The 20,044-nt window shown below is 36.6% G+C and overlaps 2 protein-coding genes across 2 annotated transcripts; both read right to left on the bottom strand.

Moving 5' to 3' along the window:
- Positions 1-644: 644 nt before the first annotated feature.
- gpr84 (G protein-coupled receptor 84) lies at positions 645-8,763 on the bottom strand. The gene is made up of 2 exons (XM_056460187.1): positions 8,675-8,763; positions 645-5,261 (listed from the first exon to the last, which is right to left on the bottom strand). The coding sequence occupies exons 1-2, from the start codon at positions 8,695-8,697 to the stop codon at positions 4,055-4,057; spliced, it is 1,230 nt and encodes a 409-aa protein (XP_056316162.1). The 5' UTR covers positions 8,698-8,763; the 3' UTR covers positions 645-4,054.
- A 3,306-nt stretch (positions 8,764-12,069) lies between these two features.
- On the bottom strand, positions 12,070-17,943 carry prss60.3 (serine protease 60.3). The gene is made up of 8 exons (XM_056460188.1): positions 17,836-17,943; positions 14,519-14,539; positions 14,256-14,424; positions 13,876-14,144; positions 13,631-13,776; positions 13,239-13,452; positions 13,046-13,159; positions 12,070-12,934 (listed from the first exon to the last, which is right to left on the bottom strand). Exons 1-8 carry the CDS (start codon positions 17,882-17,884, stop codon positions 12,930-12,932), a joined length of 987 nt encoding a protein of 328 aa, XP_056316163.1. The 5' UTR covers positions 17,885-17,943; the 3' UTR covers positions 12,070-12,929.
- Between the last annotated feature and the right edge of the window lie 2,101 nt (positions 17,944-20,044).

Raw genomic sequence — 20,044 nt, 5'->3', positions numbered from 1 at the left:
ATTAAAGTTAGAACAACTCAAAATGTACCACAAACTAAGCTAAATCTAATACTGGAAAAGAAACGCTTGCCACTGAGTTTCGGCTTGATCAATTCAGCGTTTCCTCACTACACTGGACAAAATTTAATATTGTTATAAACTGTGTACAATCAGTCAACGTACAGTAAGTCTGGAGCTGAATTTGTATATGTTAATGGGATTGTGTTAAAGTCCTCTAATTAAGCCAATTACAACAGACTGATCAGACCAATTTAGAAAGTCATTTGATTTCCAAACTCTCTGAGAATTTAGCTGATTTGAAGCTGCTTAAACAAAAATTGGAATCTTTACAGCAAAATAGAGGCCCTGAACACGATCACTGTAGCTTTCAGTCATATCCAGATCGAAATGACTTTATTAATAAATGGAATATACATAGATCATTCCACAATTGTAAGTATATTTGGACAAAAGCATATACTAAATGTAATTGTAATAAGCCTACATTAAAGGCTAGTACATTCAAAAAGTGTTTGTGTGTGTGTGTGTGTGTGTGGTCTGTAGTATAGTAAATGTGTGTAGTAACCATACCCACACTGTAAAATGAGGATAACAAATGGAACTGCATGGGGTAAATTCAAATAAATGTGTACCTTCAGTTCTACAGACAACAAAAACATTTTGCTGACTATTTTATTTAAACAATTTAGAAAGAAATCACAATATGCAAGTTACATTGTTTTAATTGTATCTAAAATTCTGTGCAACACACAAAAAATGCATTCCCTGCTAAATCTTGACACTAATAAATCCAGCTTCTTGTTTCAGACTACTTGAACAGTTGAAACAGAACATAAGTGCAAAATAGGACTTAAGAAATCCTTGTGGTTTCACATGTGAGGTAATAAACGCAGCAGTGACACGTGTCTGTGCTTGTTTTCTCCATCACCCCACTTTAAACTTCCATGTTCAGTTGTGCTTGAGGTTACAAATATTCTTCATGTCATTATGAGTCACAGCTGTGGCAGCACACATTTGCCTTTCCTTTGTGCAATCAGAAAAAAAGGAAACGAAAGAGAGAAAGTATGTGTGTGTTTTCCGATATTTAATAGACTTGGAAAATCCCACAGCTTAAAAAAGACCATGACAGACATCGTCTAAAACAAGCTAAATTTAATAGTGCAAGCTTACTGACAATATAAATAAGTTAAATGTATAACAAAATATAACAGTATGACTTTAAAGCTATGCTGTAATTGCATTTAATATACAAACCGTTCTCCACAGAATAAATGGAGTGCATCTTCATAATTCATTCTTAATTTTAGGTTAAAGCTATTAAACTTTTATAAAAAATGACCTTTTGTGCATGTACATTGTAACTGCTTTTAAGTGTTAAGGAAACACGTAAAGATCAAGCGTGAAAGAGATAGTTTAAAGCTCAATATGCTCAACAAACAAGGCTATTGCCTCCTAAAATATAAAATATAATAAAAAAAAGATTCTGACCTGCAGAAATGAGTACTCATACATTTTCACTTCCATAACTGTTTTCAAATTAGAAATACATAGCAAGTATAATGCCAGCTTTTGGTCTTCATTGGCTGCCGATGAACAACATCTACTTTGACCCACCATCAAACTCTTTTGCTGGTTTGTATTGTAAACATCATGTCAATAATAATAACTTATTGTCAAGGCAAAACATAAATTTAAAGGGACAGTTCATCCTGCCATCATTCACTCATCCACTACTTGTTTCAAACTTGTTTGAGTTTCTTTCTTCAGTTGAACACAAAGAAAATAGTGATCAATGTTGGGAAAAAAACAGCCTTTAAAGGACACCTATGATGAAAATCAGCTTTTGTAAGCTGTTTGTAGAAAATTTTAGAGTGATGTAAACACAAGAAGTCTCTTTTTTTTAAATAACCTGATGTTAAAATAGGACCCAAATCCCAGTGATTTTGAGGCCCACCGCAACGTGACATAGGAGTGTGATTTTTCCCACCCATTGAATTGATTGACAGGCGCCATGTTTCTATAATAGCATGTACAGTTGAAGTCAGAATTATTAGCCCCCCTGTTTATTTTTTCCCCAATTTCTGTTTAACAGAGAAAAAATTCTAAAAAATAACTAATTTATTTTATCTTTGCCATGATGACAGTAAATAATATTTGACTAGATATTTTTCAAGACACTTCTATACAGCTTAAAGTGACATTTAAAGGCTTAACTAGGTTCATTAGGTTAACTAGGCAGGTTAGGGTAATTAAGCAAGTTATTGTATAACCATGGTTTGTTTGTTCTTTAGACTATCGAGAAAAAATTTAGCTTAAAGGGGCTAAAAATGTTGACCTTAAAATGGGTTTTAAAAAAATTAAAAATTGCTTTTATTCTAGCTGAAATAAAACAAATAAGACTTTCTCCAGAAGAAAAAATATTATCAGACATACTGTGAAAATTTCCTTGCTCTGTTAAACATCATTTGGGAAATATTTAAAAAAGAAAAAAAAATCAAAGGGGGGCTAATATTTCTGACTTCAACTGTATACATATGTCCAGAGAAAATTTTTTTTTTGCAAATAAACTGGGATTAAAATATTTGTTGCAACTCTCTGTGCTTTTCATAAGTTTTATAAGTTTAAATCATTTTTAAAACAGAGCATGTTTGTAATAAAGACAGTAAAATCTCCTATTCTTAACCGCTATAATCACCACAGTTGCATGGTGTCAATAAATGCGCATAAATGTGTTTGTGTGTGTGTGTGTGTGTGTACTGCAAACGGCATTTGTGTGTGGCTCAACGTTTCAGAAAGGCTTAAATAAACTCCACCACAAATACATCAAATAATGACTAATAAGCTGTATTTCAGCTTCATCCGTGTCTGTCTCTATCACTGACTGCTGTTTATCTGCTGTAACAGGAGAAGCAAACATTCACGTGGCAGCAGTGGGCGGGAAGAAGCAGTTCATTTTGCTTTATAGCCACAGGCTACATAAACCGCTACACTGTAGTCAAGACACCAAAATGGGCAGAGTCTACATTATATAATATATCATCTGATGGATATCTTGAGCTGAAACTTTACAGACACATTCTGGAGACACCAAAGGCTTATCTTACATCTTGTTAAAGGAGTAAAATAGGTGCTCCTTAACTTCCAGAGTATTTTTTTGATCTTACTATGGATGTCAATGGCTGCTTTTTTTCTATCAGTCTTCAGAATATCTTCTTGTGTGTTCAACACGAGAAAGAAACTCAAACAAGTTGAGAACCACTTGAGTGTGAGTATATTGTTTGAACTTTTCAAACATCATAATAAAGTTGCAAAATTAATCTCTTACATCGTATCTGTGTCCTAATGTAATGTCCTAATTCTCACCAATTTCTGACCCTGATGGGTAAACATTATTAATGCTGATACATCAATGAAGTCTGGAGGTGAAATTTCTATATGTTAATGGGGGTTATCAAACAAACTGGAATCTTTACAGTAGGGACACTATAAATCACTGAACATGATCACTTTAAAGTCCACATGAACCGGAAGCTGCGACCATTAATTTTTTTGGAATGTGACGCAGTTCCTAGAGAAACAGAAGATTAAATGACACAACAGTGGGCGTGGCTTGTTTTTCTACTGCAAGCTGAATGAATATAATACGGTAGGCATTTCATTCAGAAAGATCAGGAAAGGGGTTTGGGGAGAGTTATTACAATACACCCTAACAGACACCTCCTCCTCCTCCTCAACATTTCTGCTTGTTGTCAAAGCTGATAATTGGAGCAGCGTGATTAAATATGTTAGCCACGCTAATTTGCTAATATATATATATATATATATATATAACTAAAAACAAACAGGAAGTGCATTTTCAGATTTCAATTAAAGATTAGAGGGGTAAACTATTATTTTTTTTGTCTTAATGACCTGCACAGATGAATTGTTCACCACAAAACTAGCAATGTGAGCTAACAAATCATATGGTTCGTTTTGATTTCTTGGGCACTTTAAAACTGTAGCTTTCAGTCATGTCCAGTTTGAATGGACCTGTTAAAGTACCACACTTTAATTATCTTGATGTAAACCAATGAGTTCTTCCAATCCATCTTAGTGGATGTGCTTTGCTTAGTAGGTCTTTGTAGGCCTGATTAAACTGCCGGTTCATTGCTGCATACAACAAAGGGTTAATGCAACTATTTAACCAAGTGAGGTTTGCACATATCATATGAATGACCTGTGGTGCACGATTTTTCTTATCAGCAACATTCAGCAGCAGAAATGGTGCAAAACATCCAACAAAACACAAGAAGACTGTGAAGCACATTCGTGTCACACGCTTAAATTCATTGTCCTCTCCTGAGCTGGCAGCTGCTGGTGTGTTTTGAATTACTACATGAGATGATTTACTGGTTGTTTCACTTGAGACATTTTGAATGGCATTTTCTGGGGTTGTTTGGCCTTCCTGCGCTCGTTTCCCATGCTGCTCTGCCACTGCTCCATCACTGCTGATCTCACAGCTTTGAGTTGTTGAGGCTCCAGCACTGATGCCACTGTCATCCGTTGTCCCCTCTGCTTCAGCCTGCTTGCGTTTTGATGAGCGACGACTGGGCCTGTACTTCAGAAAAGCCTTGGCGGCTACACTCACTTTGCGGTAGATTAGAAAGTAGAAAAGACCCACGAAGCCCAGGCCCAAGAAGAAGTACAGGAAAAGCAGTACAGTGGTGTAAGGCCGCCCTTTAGTGCGGTGAAAACTGCAGGTGCACACTTGTGGGGCAAACACATAGACGGGCCAAAGTGGGGCAAAACTTGCCAAACCCAGCACCCAGGAGGAGATGAGGAGCGCTGCCACTCCTCGCTGTGACAGAAGTAGACGGGCACAACTAGAAGTGCGATGCGCAACCACCAAGTAACGGCTCATAGCAATAAGGCACAATGTTATAATGGACACGCTGTTGGACAGGAATAAGAGGAGTCCAAACATACGACACCACGTGGCTCCACCCCTCCAGTGCAGGTGTAGATATGAGTCAACGCTGACCGGTTGGAGCATCGTGCAGTAAAGGAGGTCGGCAAAGGCAAGGTTTACGATGAGAACATTGAAACGTGTCCTCAGGTTCGCATCAGTCACAAAGGCGAGCACTGTCAGAATATTCCCTATAGTTCCGACTATGGTCACTGCTGAGCCCAAGAGCACACCAAAGTAACGGTAGCCCTCAACAGAGGGGGACGCACAAGAAAAGGAATCATTTCTCAGAAGGTCTGTGTCATTCCACATCCTAAAAACAAAAAACAACATGTAAAGCTCATCAAAATCAGTGGACATTCTTTTAATCAAATAATGGGCTATTTGCACAGCTAGTGTTTTTCAGCCAGTGAACTTCCGGTGAAAGGTTTGTGTGACTATTTTCAATTTCATACAGTTCCTTTTACAGCATCGATGTTGCAATAGAATTACAATATAATCAGTTAAATAGATTTAAGCATCCATTTGGTTGTTAAATCGTAAAAAGAGACAAAAGACTGTTTAAACGCAGACGCCATCATTAGCAACAGGCTAGCACGAAAACTCCATTTAAAATACTGTGGTAAAATAAATGTCCATATTTTAAAAACATGGAGTGGAAAACTAGAATTTAATGCAGTGCTTCTTGTTTGGTCTGATATGCACTTTATATTATATCTCAGCCAGGCAGTGAAGATCATAGTTCTTTTTAAAAAATCAGATCTTAAACGTGGTGATTTTGTATGGGATGACAATTCACCGGAAGCCCTGGGGCTGGCTGACTGAAATTAAAGGTATGTGTGCATATTTGATTGGTACTCTTGTGAGAACAACCATCCTGTGCTGTCATGTGTATTACTCACTTAAATGTTACTAATTAAATTTTTCTTATGAACCTGTGCCTATATTCTGACAATTTGAGGGCACTACATACCACATCCTGTTTCCTAGCACCTCTGAAAGTTGGCTAATGCTTATACGGCCCACTTCAAACTGTCAGTTCAACATTTCAAAACAATGCAACAGTTTCAGGAAGTCATTTATTTTCTCCACAATCAGAGAAAATCATTTTTAAACAAGAACTGATGAATATTTAAAGACATGTGATGAGCTCTGAGGTTAATTGGTTGTATGTAGGGTTGCACGGTTTACTTGTACTATGGTAGTATCGCGATACTATGGCTCAAAATACTGGCGGTGCCACTTTAGTTTTGTAAACGGTAGTATCGTCATTAATGGTTTATCTACAGTAGATAATGTTGCATGAGGAAAAGTCACTAAAATGCTCACACGTTTCTGCAACAATAGACCATTTTATTTTAATAGTCTGTGGAGCCCTTTAAGGTTGCAAAACTGTAGAATTCGCACCTTTCGTGGTAGCCTATTGCAAATTTTCTAACTCTTCAGTTCGAAGGTGCATCTGAATCGGTTAATTTCTGTTGCTGTCAATATGATTTAGTAACTACAACAACCGTGACAATCTCTTTAAAAGAATGACTCACAAAGTGAAATTTTGAATTACTATATAAGACTGAAAAAAGAAATAGATGAAAAACCCAAAATAGCACCAGGAAACATTGAAACCATTTTTTGACTGCTTCATATAGCCTAATTTTGTTGGAAAAAAATGCTATTTGTAACAAACTTCATTCTGTATAATTTGTATCTTTATTTTAATGTATTTTTGTTGGTTAGTTATCTACAAGATAAACAAAGAGAATTAATAAATTTTAGATGAAATGAGGTGCAAATAATACTTTTTTTTTGCCTTAAGGGAATTATGAATTACATTCAAGTAGGCCTAATATAGCAAAATATAGTATTTCTGACAACTTTCTTCATAATTATGTATTACAGTATCGCAATACTACTTGGTATGGTGATAATTCAGCTTGTATAGCATCATAAGATTAATTAATGATACCACGACAACCCTAATTGTATGTGGTATGATTTTGTTAAACCAATTTTCACACATTTAATCAACTTATTTTTAATTTCTGCAATAATGACTAATTGTCCATGATGCTATACCTTGATATACAAAATAATTAATAAAATGCTTTTTAAAAGATACATTTATTATGAATAAATCCTAAGTAAACGTTTACTGAATTTTTTTATTGTCTTTTAAACAGAAAGTTGTCCAGCTTTTGAATTCGCGCTTTGGCTGTACGTTACTGGAGGGAATTTTAAATTTGAAAACATCTACATCTCTCGTCTTTTGACCGTTACACCACCTGTAGACGCATTCATGCAACAATTAAACAAGCTCGTTTGTGCTCGGAGACAGAGGACACAACAGTTTCTCAAAGGAAAACGACATTTTTGTCTAAAACGTAAGTAACAATAATTATTTGTTTTATTGATATGTTGCTTCCACGATGGTCCTATCGCCACAGGATTCCTCCAGGCTCGTTTACTTATCTTATGTTATTTCTAATCGTCTATCGTTTAGAGTTATTCTCCGAGTCCGACAACATATTTACATTATGTGATATGTTTTTGAAGTTATTTTAAGTTTGGAAATTTTCATTTAGAATAACGTTAGGCCTGCTAGAAAACCCATAGGCTACCATTTTTGCTATGTAATGTTACGTTAGACTAATTTTACAATGGAACGGCTTTAAAGCTGAAAACCATGCAGAATGGCGACAAAACCTTATTATAATTACAAAGCGGTAACAGATTAGTTTTTGAGAGTATTTAACTTACTATTTTAGTATTTAGTAACTTACTATCTAGTATTTAAACTTTAATGAGTTTATTTCTTATGTTGAACACAAAATAAGTTATTTATTTGGTTAAGTGTTCATTATATTTATTTATGAAGTAAAAATGCTGGTTGATAGCACCCATTGACTACCATAGGAGAAGATAATACTTTTGGAATGGAAGTCAATGTTTACAACAACCAGAATTTTCCAAAATATCTTACTTTGTGTTTAACAAAAGAAAGAAATTCAAATATATTTTGAACAAGTGAATGGAGAGTAAATGGTGGCAGAATTTCCATTTTTCCCTTTAATTTAGTTTTCTTAATTCATAAGGGGCATGTCAAAGCGCCATCATTTACTCCCTCTCAGATTGTTCCAAATTCAAACTCCTGTGACTTTCTTTGACAGAACGCAGATTAAAATATTTTGATAAACCAAAAAATTTCACATATTTCAAAATTTATTATTTTTTTATTTTAGTCTAAAATATTTTTCCTTCTAAGGTGAACCACTGCTTTAAACTGTTGGTCAGAGCATTTTATTAATAGACCATTTTGAGCGATGTAAACAAAACAATGGTCTCAATATCCTGTTGTACATTTTTATTTTCTATAGCCTCCGAGGATCCGAAAAGAGCCACATATTAATAAATATTGTTATGATAGCTGTTTTAACATTAAGTTATGATTGAATTGCTACTTGTTACAGTTATGAAATAGTTTGACAAAAAGCAGGAAATGTTCATGGGTCAATGACATGACCACACTGAAATGGTCTATAGCATAGTTATAAGTGTGAGAGTGTTTGTCAGACATCAATTACATACTTAAATACATTTTCCACTTTATCTGTTCACTAAAATAAAATATAGAGAGGACCAGAGCGCCAACAACACAGTTAACCTCTCAAAGTAGAGAAACAGTTCATTAATCAAACAATGAAGTACATTTTGGGGCTGTCAGTGGCTTACCTTGCGACAGCTGTGGTATCCATCCACGATGTTAACTGATTCTTCTTTCTTATCCTCTGTTCCCTTTTTCAGTTAGCACAATTTGTGTCTGTGTACATTTGTCTCTTTTCTCGGTTTTATTAAATAGACTCTCCAGCCACGCCTCCACCACTTCATAGCTGTTTTTTTAACAAGGTATGTGTGTGCACATGTTGGAGACATCCATGATTAGATGTGAGGTCATTGTGGGCAAACTCTTGCACAATCCTGGAAGAATTTTTCACAGTCACAGTATTTTTCCAATAGATATGAAGAAAGAAAGAAATGTCAGAGATGCTGTTTTTTTTACTTTTCTGATTCAGTTCTTGTGGTAAATGTTGATCCCGTTTTTGTCAGTTGCTTAGCTAAGCAAATTAGATGAGTGAAACTACTGTAGAAAGTTTAATTTCTGTCACCCTTTAAATCACAATTTTTTTTGCATTTTCATCTTTTATATAACGACACATACAGATTGAAACTGTTCAAACAATTATAATAGCCACCATCTACAATGAAACATAATCGTCAAACAAAGGTTTATTACACCAGTACATTATCCGGGACATAGAAACAAGTTTTAACACAAAGCACAACAAAATATTAATGTTTCACATGATTCTATATTTGCTTGTTCATTAAAAATAAAAGCAAATCGATAACAGGTTCCTGATCTACTGAATTCAGAATAAGTTTAAAATTGTTTGCAGAAATTAAATCTGTGCAGAAATAAACCATGATGACACAGCTGTATTTGCTTAAGATAAACTCCTGATAAGGATGCTTTACAACTAAATCTCCATTAATGAAACCAACATTTACACGTTTAGCAGAAGATTTTATCCAAAAAAAACAACAGAAAACCAAAAGTCAGTTAGTCAGAGTCAAAGATATTTTAAGATACTGTTATATAAGATATTATTTGAAAGCTAGATTATGAAGACAGATAGATGTGTGTGCATGTGCAAGTCTGCAGCCAGATCGACTGGCGGATCAAGGAATAAAAACTACTTTAAATGGTCAAGGACCACCCATGGTTCTGTATGACTGACAGCATAACCAACTAATCACATTCAAATTTTTTTAATGTCAATTCTTATTATTAATTAATTATTATGTCATGTGTAGGGGTGTGAAAATGTCGGATAAAAGACAAATGTGCAGGCAGTAAATCACTCAATCACCTAATGTCTCAGAAGACATTTTTACTAAAACACCCATTAATTTAATTAAGAGTTTTAAAAATCCTGCATGTAGCTGTCTATTAATGAATACTATCATCAGAGTAAACATCACAGCTTTTTTATCCAATCAAACTTTTTTCAGTGCTTGGCATACCTCAAGGTCTGACACTTGGGTAAAGTCTAGATGGGATACGCGGCCGGCCGGAAGTGCAATATGCACATCAATATAGCAGTATTTTTTATGACACTTAATATTTTTACAGTTTGACGGTTGGGTTTAGAGTTGGCGTAGGTGCTAAAAAATGTATTGGGTAATAGAATAATAGATAGTGGGGATTACATTTGTGCAGTGGATAGCACGATCACCTCACAGCAAGAAGTTTGCTGGTTCAAGCCTCGGCTGGGTCAGTTGGCATTTCTATGTGGAGTTTGCATGTTCTCCCCGTGTTGCATGCTCTCCCCTCTGGGTGCTCCAGTTTCCCCCACAGTCCAAAAACATGTGGTACAGGTGAATTGAGTTGGCTAAATTGTTCATAGTGTATGTGTGAATGGGAGTGTATGGGTGTTTTCCAGTGAAGGGTTGCAGCTGGAAAGGCATCCGCTGCGTAAAACATATGCTGGATAAGTTGGGGGTTCATTCTACTGTGACGACCCCTGATTAATAAAGGGACTGAGCCGAAAAGAAAGTGAATGAAGGAATTTAATAGATAGCATAAATAATACTCGGTACAACTACTATTTTTACGTTACTGTGACGGTTTGGTTTAGGATTGGGGTGAAGGTAGATGTTAATAAAACCCAATAAATTAAATATTTAATAAATACTATAAATAACTCTCTGAAACTTCCGGCCGCAACTGTATCCGATCTAGCAAAAACCTGAGACTTGCAGCCAGACACTATTGGAGAAAACCGAAGGAAGCTGAGTGAGTGCTTACATTGCCCTCTGTTGGAAAGATTTATTACTGCAAAATACATCAATAGACAGACAGTTGCTGTATCTGGAATCTCCTTCTATACCAGGGATGCCCAAACTTTTTCTTATGAAGGGCCAAAGACCAAACTTGATTGAGGGCAGTGGTCTAAAGCGAAATATACCGAACTGTATTACATTAAAGTTTCCATGGGTAATTTCATAATATTTAAAAATAACTAGAAAACATAAACTTACTGTTAAATACAAACAATTTTATTAATAACACAATGGAGTTCCATGCTGAATACACTAAGCTGCACCTGCTTTTGCTGTGGTTTGCTCACCAATGTCTTGTGCATTGTGCATCACTGAGTGACAGCAATTACATTTTTAAAAGATCAGACTCAAAAAAAAAAACAATTACAAAAGAAACAAACAAAAAGTTCTGCTCTGAAAAATTTGAAATGACAATCTCTGTCAAACATATTCAACCCAACCCCCTCCCCAGCATTCTCCTTCTCTTCTCAAATGGGATAGTTAGTATGGTGGGGCAAATTAAAGGTTAACAAGGGCCAACTTTAAATACTTTATAAACTTATCAGTAATATCTTTTAAAAAATCTGAAAATATTAGCTTTCACTTGTAATGCTGAAAAATATATATTATAATCACTGAAAATTACACAACTTTTAAATCACTCCCGCCACCCCTTGAAATTATTCTGCGACCCCCGCAGGGGTCGCGACCCCTAGTTTGAGAACCACTGCCCTAATCCACTAATATAGTCAACTAAAGGAGTGAATGAAACGAGTGAGTGAATTCAAGCACTCGTTTTGTTTGTGCTTTGCTGTTTGATAAATCTCTCTCAGAAGGATTATACACTTTCCGGCCCTGTGATAGTTATTTAACATGTAGCCAGCTGCCCATTAGTAATCAAACAAGGTCTAATTTATTTTATCCCTCAAGAGAGATTTGTTGTTCGAAAAAACGGTCTGCTGTACAAACACCCACAAGACAACATATGACATACACATTAAAAATCCTCATCCTAAAATACGTCCTAATACAAATACAGTTCCATTAAAACAATCATTTCAAAAATAAAATGGGCACCCACTGTTATGCCGACCAATGCAGTTATCTTATTCTCTTAACTGTCCTACAGTAAATTATCATTAATCAAGACAAAGACTTTTCATTTCTCTCATGCAAACAAATGTTACCTCAAACAATATATTATTTCAAAATTTACACTGAAAGGATTGCGATAATATGACATCTTGTGGGCAGACACAGAAATTTATTCGGTGCAAAAACAGTGCATTATGGGGATTTTCTGTGTACATGGTTTGTAGACTCAGTTATAGACCATTTTGAGGGATGAGAACAATAACAATGGTCCTAACGTATTTCCTGTATTACATTTTTAATTTCCATAGCTGCTGAGAATCCAAAAAGATCCACATATTGATAAATAATGTTATGAGGGCTGTTTTACCGTCAAGTTATGAATGAATTGCCTCTTGGTACAGTTAGGATATAGTTTAACAAGCAGGGAATATTCATGGGCCAACGACATCACCACATTAAAAAATTGAAATCTATTGCTGGACATTGTAGGTGGACTTAATTCAGTGCACTTCATAGCATAACTTTTCAGACACCACTAGAAATGGCTGCTTCCTCAAATAATGGATTATTTGAGTGTATAAGGGGTGATTTCTGATAAAGTCAGTGTTTAATGTATTGTTAATAAAGTATTTAATGATTTTGAGGACCATTATTTGGAAGTGTAAATGTATTTGTGAAAGAAATTTCCATTTTTAATAAAATTTTCAAGTTTAATTTGATTATATCTAGAAATCTGGAAATGTAAATCACGCTGTAAATGCTAAATAAAGGAACAAGTTGACATAAACAAGAAAGAGAGAGAGTCTCAACTAATAGAGTTAATCATTATCAGTATGCATTTACACCCCTGAGTGAAGGCAGTGAAGCGGCTCTTTAAAAGGCTGTTTCCACTGATATTCTGACTGAGCAACATTTGAAAAGCAGCACTGTCTTCGGCAGGAACAGGCATGCAAAGTTCTTATTCAGAAGTGATGTGATTACAAGCCTGTTTGAAATCCATCGAGTTATCTCAACCTGCAGACACAAACACAACAAACATTAATACTTCATTAAAAATGTATGACAACAACAGTAACATGCAACATTTTATTTCTTTGTTATTGAAATAGATGTGTTTGGACTTACTGGCACAACGCTGTTTGTAATCTGTGCAGCATTTTATAGCGCAGTTAGCATTGCAGTTGCAGCGATTGAGTATGTTGTACATCTCATTGCATCTCCCGCTACAGGAAGTTGAGACTGCAAATAAAAACAAGGATAAAACAAGCATACCTTTTAAATAGGTGAAACTGTGTAGATGTTTGAGAATGAGATTAACTTCGGCTGGCAGAGGAGCATGAGCTTGGTGGGTTGAAGAGAATGAATCCCGGCTTGTTCAGACTGATTTTGCTTGTGATCCAACTCTGATACTGTGACACACGAGTGTAAACCCCAGGACTGTTAGGATCAGCACAGCCATAACCCCAGCTGGTGATACCAGCCTGAACCCACACTGTACACAGCCGAGTCACCATTGGACCACCAGAATCCCCCTACAAACAGAATGAGACATAAAATAAACTTAATTTACCTTAAATATTAATTTGTTACTTTTTTGTTTGGATTTTAGGTTTTAGGATCATATTTTTAATTGTAAGTGAAGTTCATAAAGCTACTTTTGCTTTAAGTATATTGTTGCAATGTGTATTAATGATCTGCTTTTTTTGTTACCTGGCAGGTGTCTTTGCCTCCCTGTGTTAAACCAGCACAGATCATGTTGTTGGTGACAGAACCAGGACCCAGCAGAGCATTACATCGATCATTAGCCACAACTGGAACCATAGTCTCCTGCAGAATCCCAGGAGCAGGTAGATTCACTGAACATTCACAAACACACATGTTATACTTGTGTACTGGTGTACTGGTAGATTTACATATGGATTTAGTGGTTTGTATGTTTTTGTATACGTTTGTACCTCCAACCCGAATATCTCCCCAGCCTGTGATCCAGCTGCTGGTACCAGCACTATAGACACTGTTCTGGGCCGCCAGACACACAGGTCTGATATAGTTAGTGAAGGTAACAGCAGAGGACAGGCGCAGCAGTGCGATGTCATTGTCGTTTGTGTTGCTGTTGTAGGAGGAGTGAACGATCATGGTCGCAACATTTCTACTAGTTTCATAAATATTAATTCCCTGCTGTGTTCTCCTTCCCAAGTACACAACCAGACTGGATGTAGAGACACTGAAAACAGTCAAGAAGTGAGAAAGTGAGGGAAAAAGCAAAACAATTATCCAGCTTAGTACATTAGCGATCAACACAAAACTGATGGATGTGTGTTGATGTGAATCTCACCCAGGTAAACAGTGAGCTGCGGTCAGCACCCATTCACTGTTGATCAGTGAGCCTCCGCAAAAATGACCTCCATACTTAGGGCTATGCAGACTAACCTGCCAAGGCCATGAACCCGGAGATGCGTTTACACCCCCTACAATACGGGAGTTCAGAGGGGCTTGTCCACAAACTGAAAGAGATTTTTGATATTAGCATTTTGGCATTTTGCTGTTTTTTGGCTTGATATCAACATATAAAAAGTAAGAAGAACTCTCAACTCTTACCATTCAACTGAGAAAGTGAACCTGAAAGGGCAGAAATAAAGTGCAGATTAGAATTTTTTTTATCTTAATACAATGAACATCCTGCCAGAGTTCATTGCACTGCTAAATTTAATCTGTGAAACTGAACATGCGGAAGACTATTCTGGACAAACCGGTTGTATTGCACGTAGTGTAATACATGCTAGTGGCTTTCAACAAATAACAACAAATAACCCCCATGTCCTAAATGTACACTCCTCATGTCCATTAGATGTGGTCCGTAATGTAAAACATTAACAGGCTTCTGTTAAATTAAAAAGACTTATTTTCTTGCAGAATGTGGTGAGAATGTTATGTGAATGTTATTGAGGGAATCAGTGGCAAATTAGTGTAAATGTTGTTGTCATGAGTGAAGTGCTCTATTCCAATTCAGAAACTCTAAGCTTTTTATGTAAAATGTAAGAATAGTCGGTTAAAAAATCTAGATGCACACAGTTGTCAGGTTGTCCTTTATCAATTATTGTGTGTGTGTGTGAGAATTGTGGAGTGCTCATTAGGGTTGGGCCGAAAGACGATGCCATCGCCGATTGCCGATAGCCATCACAATGCTGAGCCGGCATTGCAATCTTCCGCCCCGCCCCATCCCTGCAGCAACCCGCTCTCGAAAAATACACACGGCCCCGTTTGCACTAATACGTCTTAGTTTTAAAATGGCATTTCAGAACGAAAATGTTCCACGTCTACACTGGCGTTTCTCCTAGCATTTCTGATAAGCCCTCCTTTCACAAGGTGCGTTCGACTTCTTGCAGCGCTGCGCAGATCGATCGAAAACTGTCTTAAATCGGTGCATGCTGGTTAGAAATTTTGTCCGGATTTATGCTGCGCCAATGCCACGTGACTGTCGTTGATTTTTAGGATTCTAAAATATATATATTTTATTTCCTGTCTAACCATTTACACCTGGTTTTCTGGGAAATGTCTACTTAAAATGTAGCTCACTTATTTTAAAAATGTCCTTTTGTGTTTTTTTGAAAATGCTTTCATTATCCAAAATAATCTTAATCGTTGTTTAAAACTTAACCAACACCTTATTTTAGGTTTTACATTAATATATATTGGAAAGTTTTATGTCTATAAATGTAAATAAATGTAAACCCCTTTTTAGCATATTCAAACAAGAAGTATTACCCTAGAGTGATGTTTAAACTCCTAGAATTTGTGCTTATTGCTTTGTATTTAATAGGGCTGTTCGTTTTTGTTTATATTACCCTCTCGTTTCTCCTTATTTCTCTGATGCGTTTGTAATATATTTGATTCAGAATTCCCTTATTGTTTAAAAATGAACTACAGTTTGTAGAGACTGTATTCTGTTTTATTTGTAAATCTTTTGTTGTTATAAATAAATAAATAAATGATGGTGACGCAATGTGATCGGTCATCATGACTGCCGCAACTTTAAGCCCCACAGTGTCCAGCTGTCCGGCTTGACGGCTCCGTTTTTAACTCCAACTGCGCTCGGCTAATCTCGTTGATCACCGGCTACAGCTGTGCTTCATGTCGAACGCACCTACACACTCTGTCATGTGCTGCAGCATCTGAGTTCCCCAGAGAGCAGTGCACGTCGGACAGTTTATCAAGGATGTACCGCTGGATCGCTTCTCATTATAGTTGTTAAACGTGATATTTAATTCATCTTGTCTCTATCTAACGTCTATCTAAAGTCTTTTGAATCTATCAGGTAACGTGTCTTAGCCTATTTATGTCAGAGTCCCTCGAAAAAAAAGTGATTGACAGGTGGCCATTTGTGTGTAACTTATCTTTATTTATTTATGATTTGGTTATGGGTGAAACTAAGACCATGCGGGTCAGGTAGTTGAAACAGTAGGCTACAAATAATTATAATGTTGTGAATTAATTAATTATTCAAAAATAATTAATTCACCGCAGCCTGCGACGATGATGCCATCGTCCATCGTGATGTTTCACATTTTTTCACATTGTTTCACATCGCCCAACCCTAGTGCTCATATCAACAATGACAAATATGAAAAATATATATATATATATTCTTAAATTCAGTTATTCGTTTTTTTGTGGGGGAATATACTAGGTCTAGGCGATTAATCGAAAAATAATCGGAATCGACATTCAGAACCGATAATCGATAAAAAATTTTCCAAGTCGATTTTTTAAATTACTTTTCTACCGTGTGTGGAGTCATGTGACCTCATTCTGATTTATACTTCTGCATCTAACACACTAGTGTGGTCCGGCGCAGCCTTAGCGCCATCGCATACCTGCGCACCTTTCAAAAAAAGTACCTACACATTGCACGTTTGCAATACATTGACGATGATTGAAAGCTGTGCCAGAAAAGCCTTGAGATGGCATGTTTTCCATTACAATAAAATTATTATTTACATTAAAATATTTATTTACAGAAGATTCAAGAAATGCACTGTTAAATATTATTAACAGGATATACAAAGTTATTTGATTTACAAGAGATACTGCTCATTTTCTACTTTTAATATGAAAAACACAATAATAATAATAATAATAATAATAATAATAATAATAATTAATTTTGTTTCCAAAAGTGCAAGTTATTTATTTTCTCTTTTTTATAAGTAAGAGTGACTGTTTGTTTTAGGCAATGCGTGTTTTAATTTCACTTGTTCAACGTTGAAGTAAATAATCATAGTTAGTAGATAGTGTGTGTTTCCTTTAATTATTTTAAAATCAAGTAATGCAAAAATCAAGCTTCATTCAAAAATCTCTCACTTGTAATATGTGAGATTATTTACTGTACAAAACTTATCAGTGAACTGTGAGGGCAAAAAAATAAAATAAATAAATAAAATAATTGTTCATTAACAGTAATTGAGTTAAAATGTTCGCTTAATCGAGATTTTGATTTGAGGCCAAATTGTCCAGCCCTAGCATTTATTTGCATTGGTGCAAATGTTTCTTGCTCTTTACAAAATGACAACAACAATTGTCTGGTAAGAGGCCATTGTTTATTACTCAGATTGCAAAACCGCATAGTTCAAATTCCAAACAAATGGTTCTGAATCAGTTCTTTCATTAAACCTTCAAAATGACTCACTAACTCAGGAGTTACTGGTCAGAATAAATCAGACATGATTTAAATATGGCTGTCTTACTAAACTGGAAGTTTCATGTTAATGAGTTGTAATTTTATCACACACTTTAGGCTGCTCTTATGCTCCGTGGCCACAAAAACAAAACAAAAGTAAATTCTCTCGCCATCTGTATTATTTCAGTGTTCACTGCTACCCTCAGGTTAATAGTTGTATAATGATAATAGATCTTACCTTTGACACATATGAGTAGGGTCAAAGTGGCACAAGTCAATCTCCACATCTTCACACAGTCCCTCTGTTTGCTAACAGAATGGCTACTGGTGGCAGACTCAACTACTGTGTCTCATACAATCACATTTATACAGTTGCTATTCTTAAATCACTTCTTATGTCACCATCTCACCTGACTATTTTTTTTTCCGAACACTCCTCCTTGTTTTTTGTATTCCTTTTCCATTCTTCACATTCTTTCTTCAATGTGTAAATTTGTCAACCAGTTCCCCAGTTTCAATTTGCAATTATTTTTAAAGATGGTCTTGACTAATTGCCGGAACATGTTGACATGTACGTTAAAAGCAAATATTTATGAGGTCAATGTTAGAGACATAACTTTTTTTAAAAATTGTATCTATTCTTTAGATATATAGAGTAGTGTTTTCAAAAATATCAATATTTAAAAACACATTGATCACTGAAGTATTTAAAATAATTCAGTTTTGGGCGAACTATCCCTTTCAGGATCCCTGCCATACCTGGTATAATATTTAATCTTACTTAAAAATGTAAAGGTTTATTTTTTCCCCTTCATTTCCTACTTCATTTGTATACTCTTAAAGAGCCCATATTATACATGAAATAGGGTCATATTTAGGTTGTAAGGGTCTCCAACATCAGTCTAATATGCATGCAAGGACAAACAACACTTTGATGGTCTTATAATCTGCATTTATTTTTACCTAATTATCCCAGCGACTCCCATATGAATCGTTCAGCGATTCATTTGTTCCCAAACCCGTCCTCAGCGCGAAACTAATCTGCGCTGATTGGACCGATGACAGCCTGCTGCGATTGGTCGACACGGACAAGGCTTCAGCGCCAGACAGAGTGAAATGCTCAGCTGCTAATCTACAATATAAAAGTAGTCACAGTGCATACATGCTTCATAGTGGATTTTGGCTGCCAGTGGGTGAATGTAAACACAGACGATGGACTAGAAAATACTGACGACTAACTATTTTATTGAGCAAAAAGTCCAAGAACTGGCGAGGAGGTCACAGTCTTCTTGCTCTTTTCACACACACACACAGGGCCTGCGCGTCCATAGAGGACCGGCTGAATAGAGAGGGCGCGGCGCTCAGTTATATCCGCGAAAACCCGTGCGTTACACACGAGGAGACACACACACACACACACAGAGGGCCGGCGCGTCCATAAAGGAGCGGCTGAATAGAGAGGGCGCGGCGCGGCGCTCAGTTATATCCGCGAAAACCCGTGCGTTACACACACGAGGAGACACACACACACACACACACAGAGGGCCGGCGCGTCCATAAAGGAGCGGCTGAATAGAGAGGGCGCGGCGCTCAGTTATATCCGCGAAAACCCGTGCGTTACACACACGAGGAGACACACACACACACAGGGCCGGCGCGTCCATAGAGGAGCGGCGCTGTTATATCCGCGAATACCCGTGCGTTACACACACGAGGAGACAATAATATTGAGCTGAAATATTTTGAAACTTGTCCGTTGCATGTGTGTAAACAGCTGACGATCCGTAATCAAAGCGGCACGCGTCGCGTTTTCAACGTGGCTTTACACGCGATATGAGAATATAAAGAGTTAACCTGATACAGCACACGCGGTTACAAGTAACAAAACACAACTAAATACATCATGTGCAAGATAGAGTAAACGAGGCAACAGTTTTAATCGCACGTACTTACACTGATGAAATGGGGGTAGAAACTGATCCATGATGCACTGATCCATGTTCTGACAGTCTATACTGATCCTTCCTTTAACAAACTGATGAAGTCTTCTTTGAAAGCAGATAGTTTTCAGAAGCACTCAGAACTGCTCAAGGCTGGGCTATAATGCTGAGGTTTCATCTTTGATTAGACTGTCCATAATATCCATCTGCACAGCGTGACTTCATTGACCAGTGTCTGTGTGTGTGACTTTTTTTCTGTTAGTGGGCGGGGCCGCAGGTTTCAAATCTCCCGGGTTTGCGCGCCCAACTACTTGTGTTTCGTAGCTGCGTCATCGCGAAACACCTAATGACTCGTTATCAAGACGACTCGTTTGAAGCACTATGAGTCGACTCTTTTATAGATGAATCAATAATTTTAAACACTGTACACTTACAGATTTAAGCCTTAGCTGGATATTTCACTTCACTTAGAGCTGTGTGACACACTGCATGGAAGGGCATTTTCAA

This window comes from Danio aesculapii, chromosome 6, assembly GCF_903798145.1.
Source record: "Danio aesculapii chromosome 6, fDanAes4.1, whole genome shotgun sequence".
Taxonomy (NCBI): domain Eukaryota; kingdom Metazoa; phylum Chordata; class Actinopteri; order Cypriniformes; family Danionidae; genus Danio; species Danio aesculapii.
This window is presented reverse-complemented; position numbering and strand designations above follow the sequence as displayed.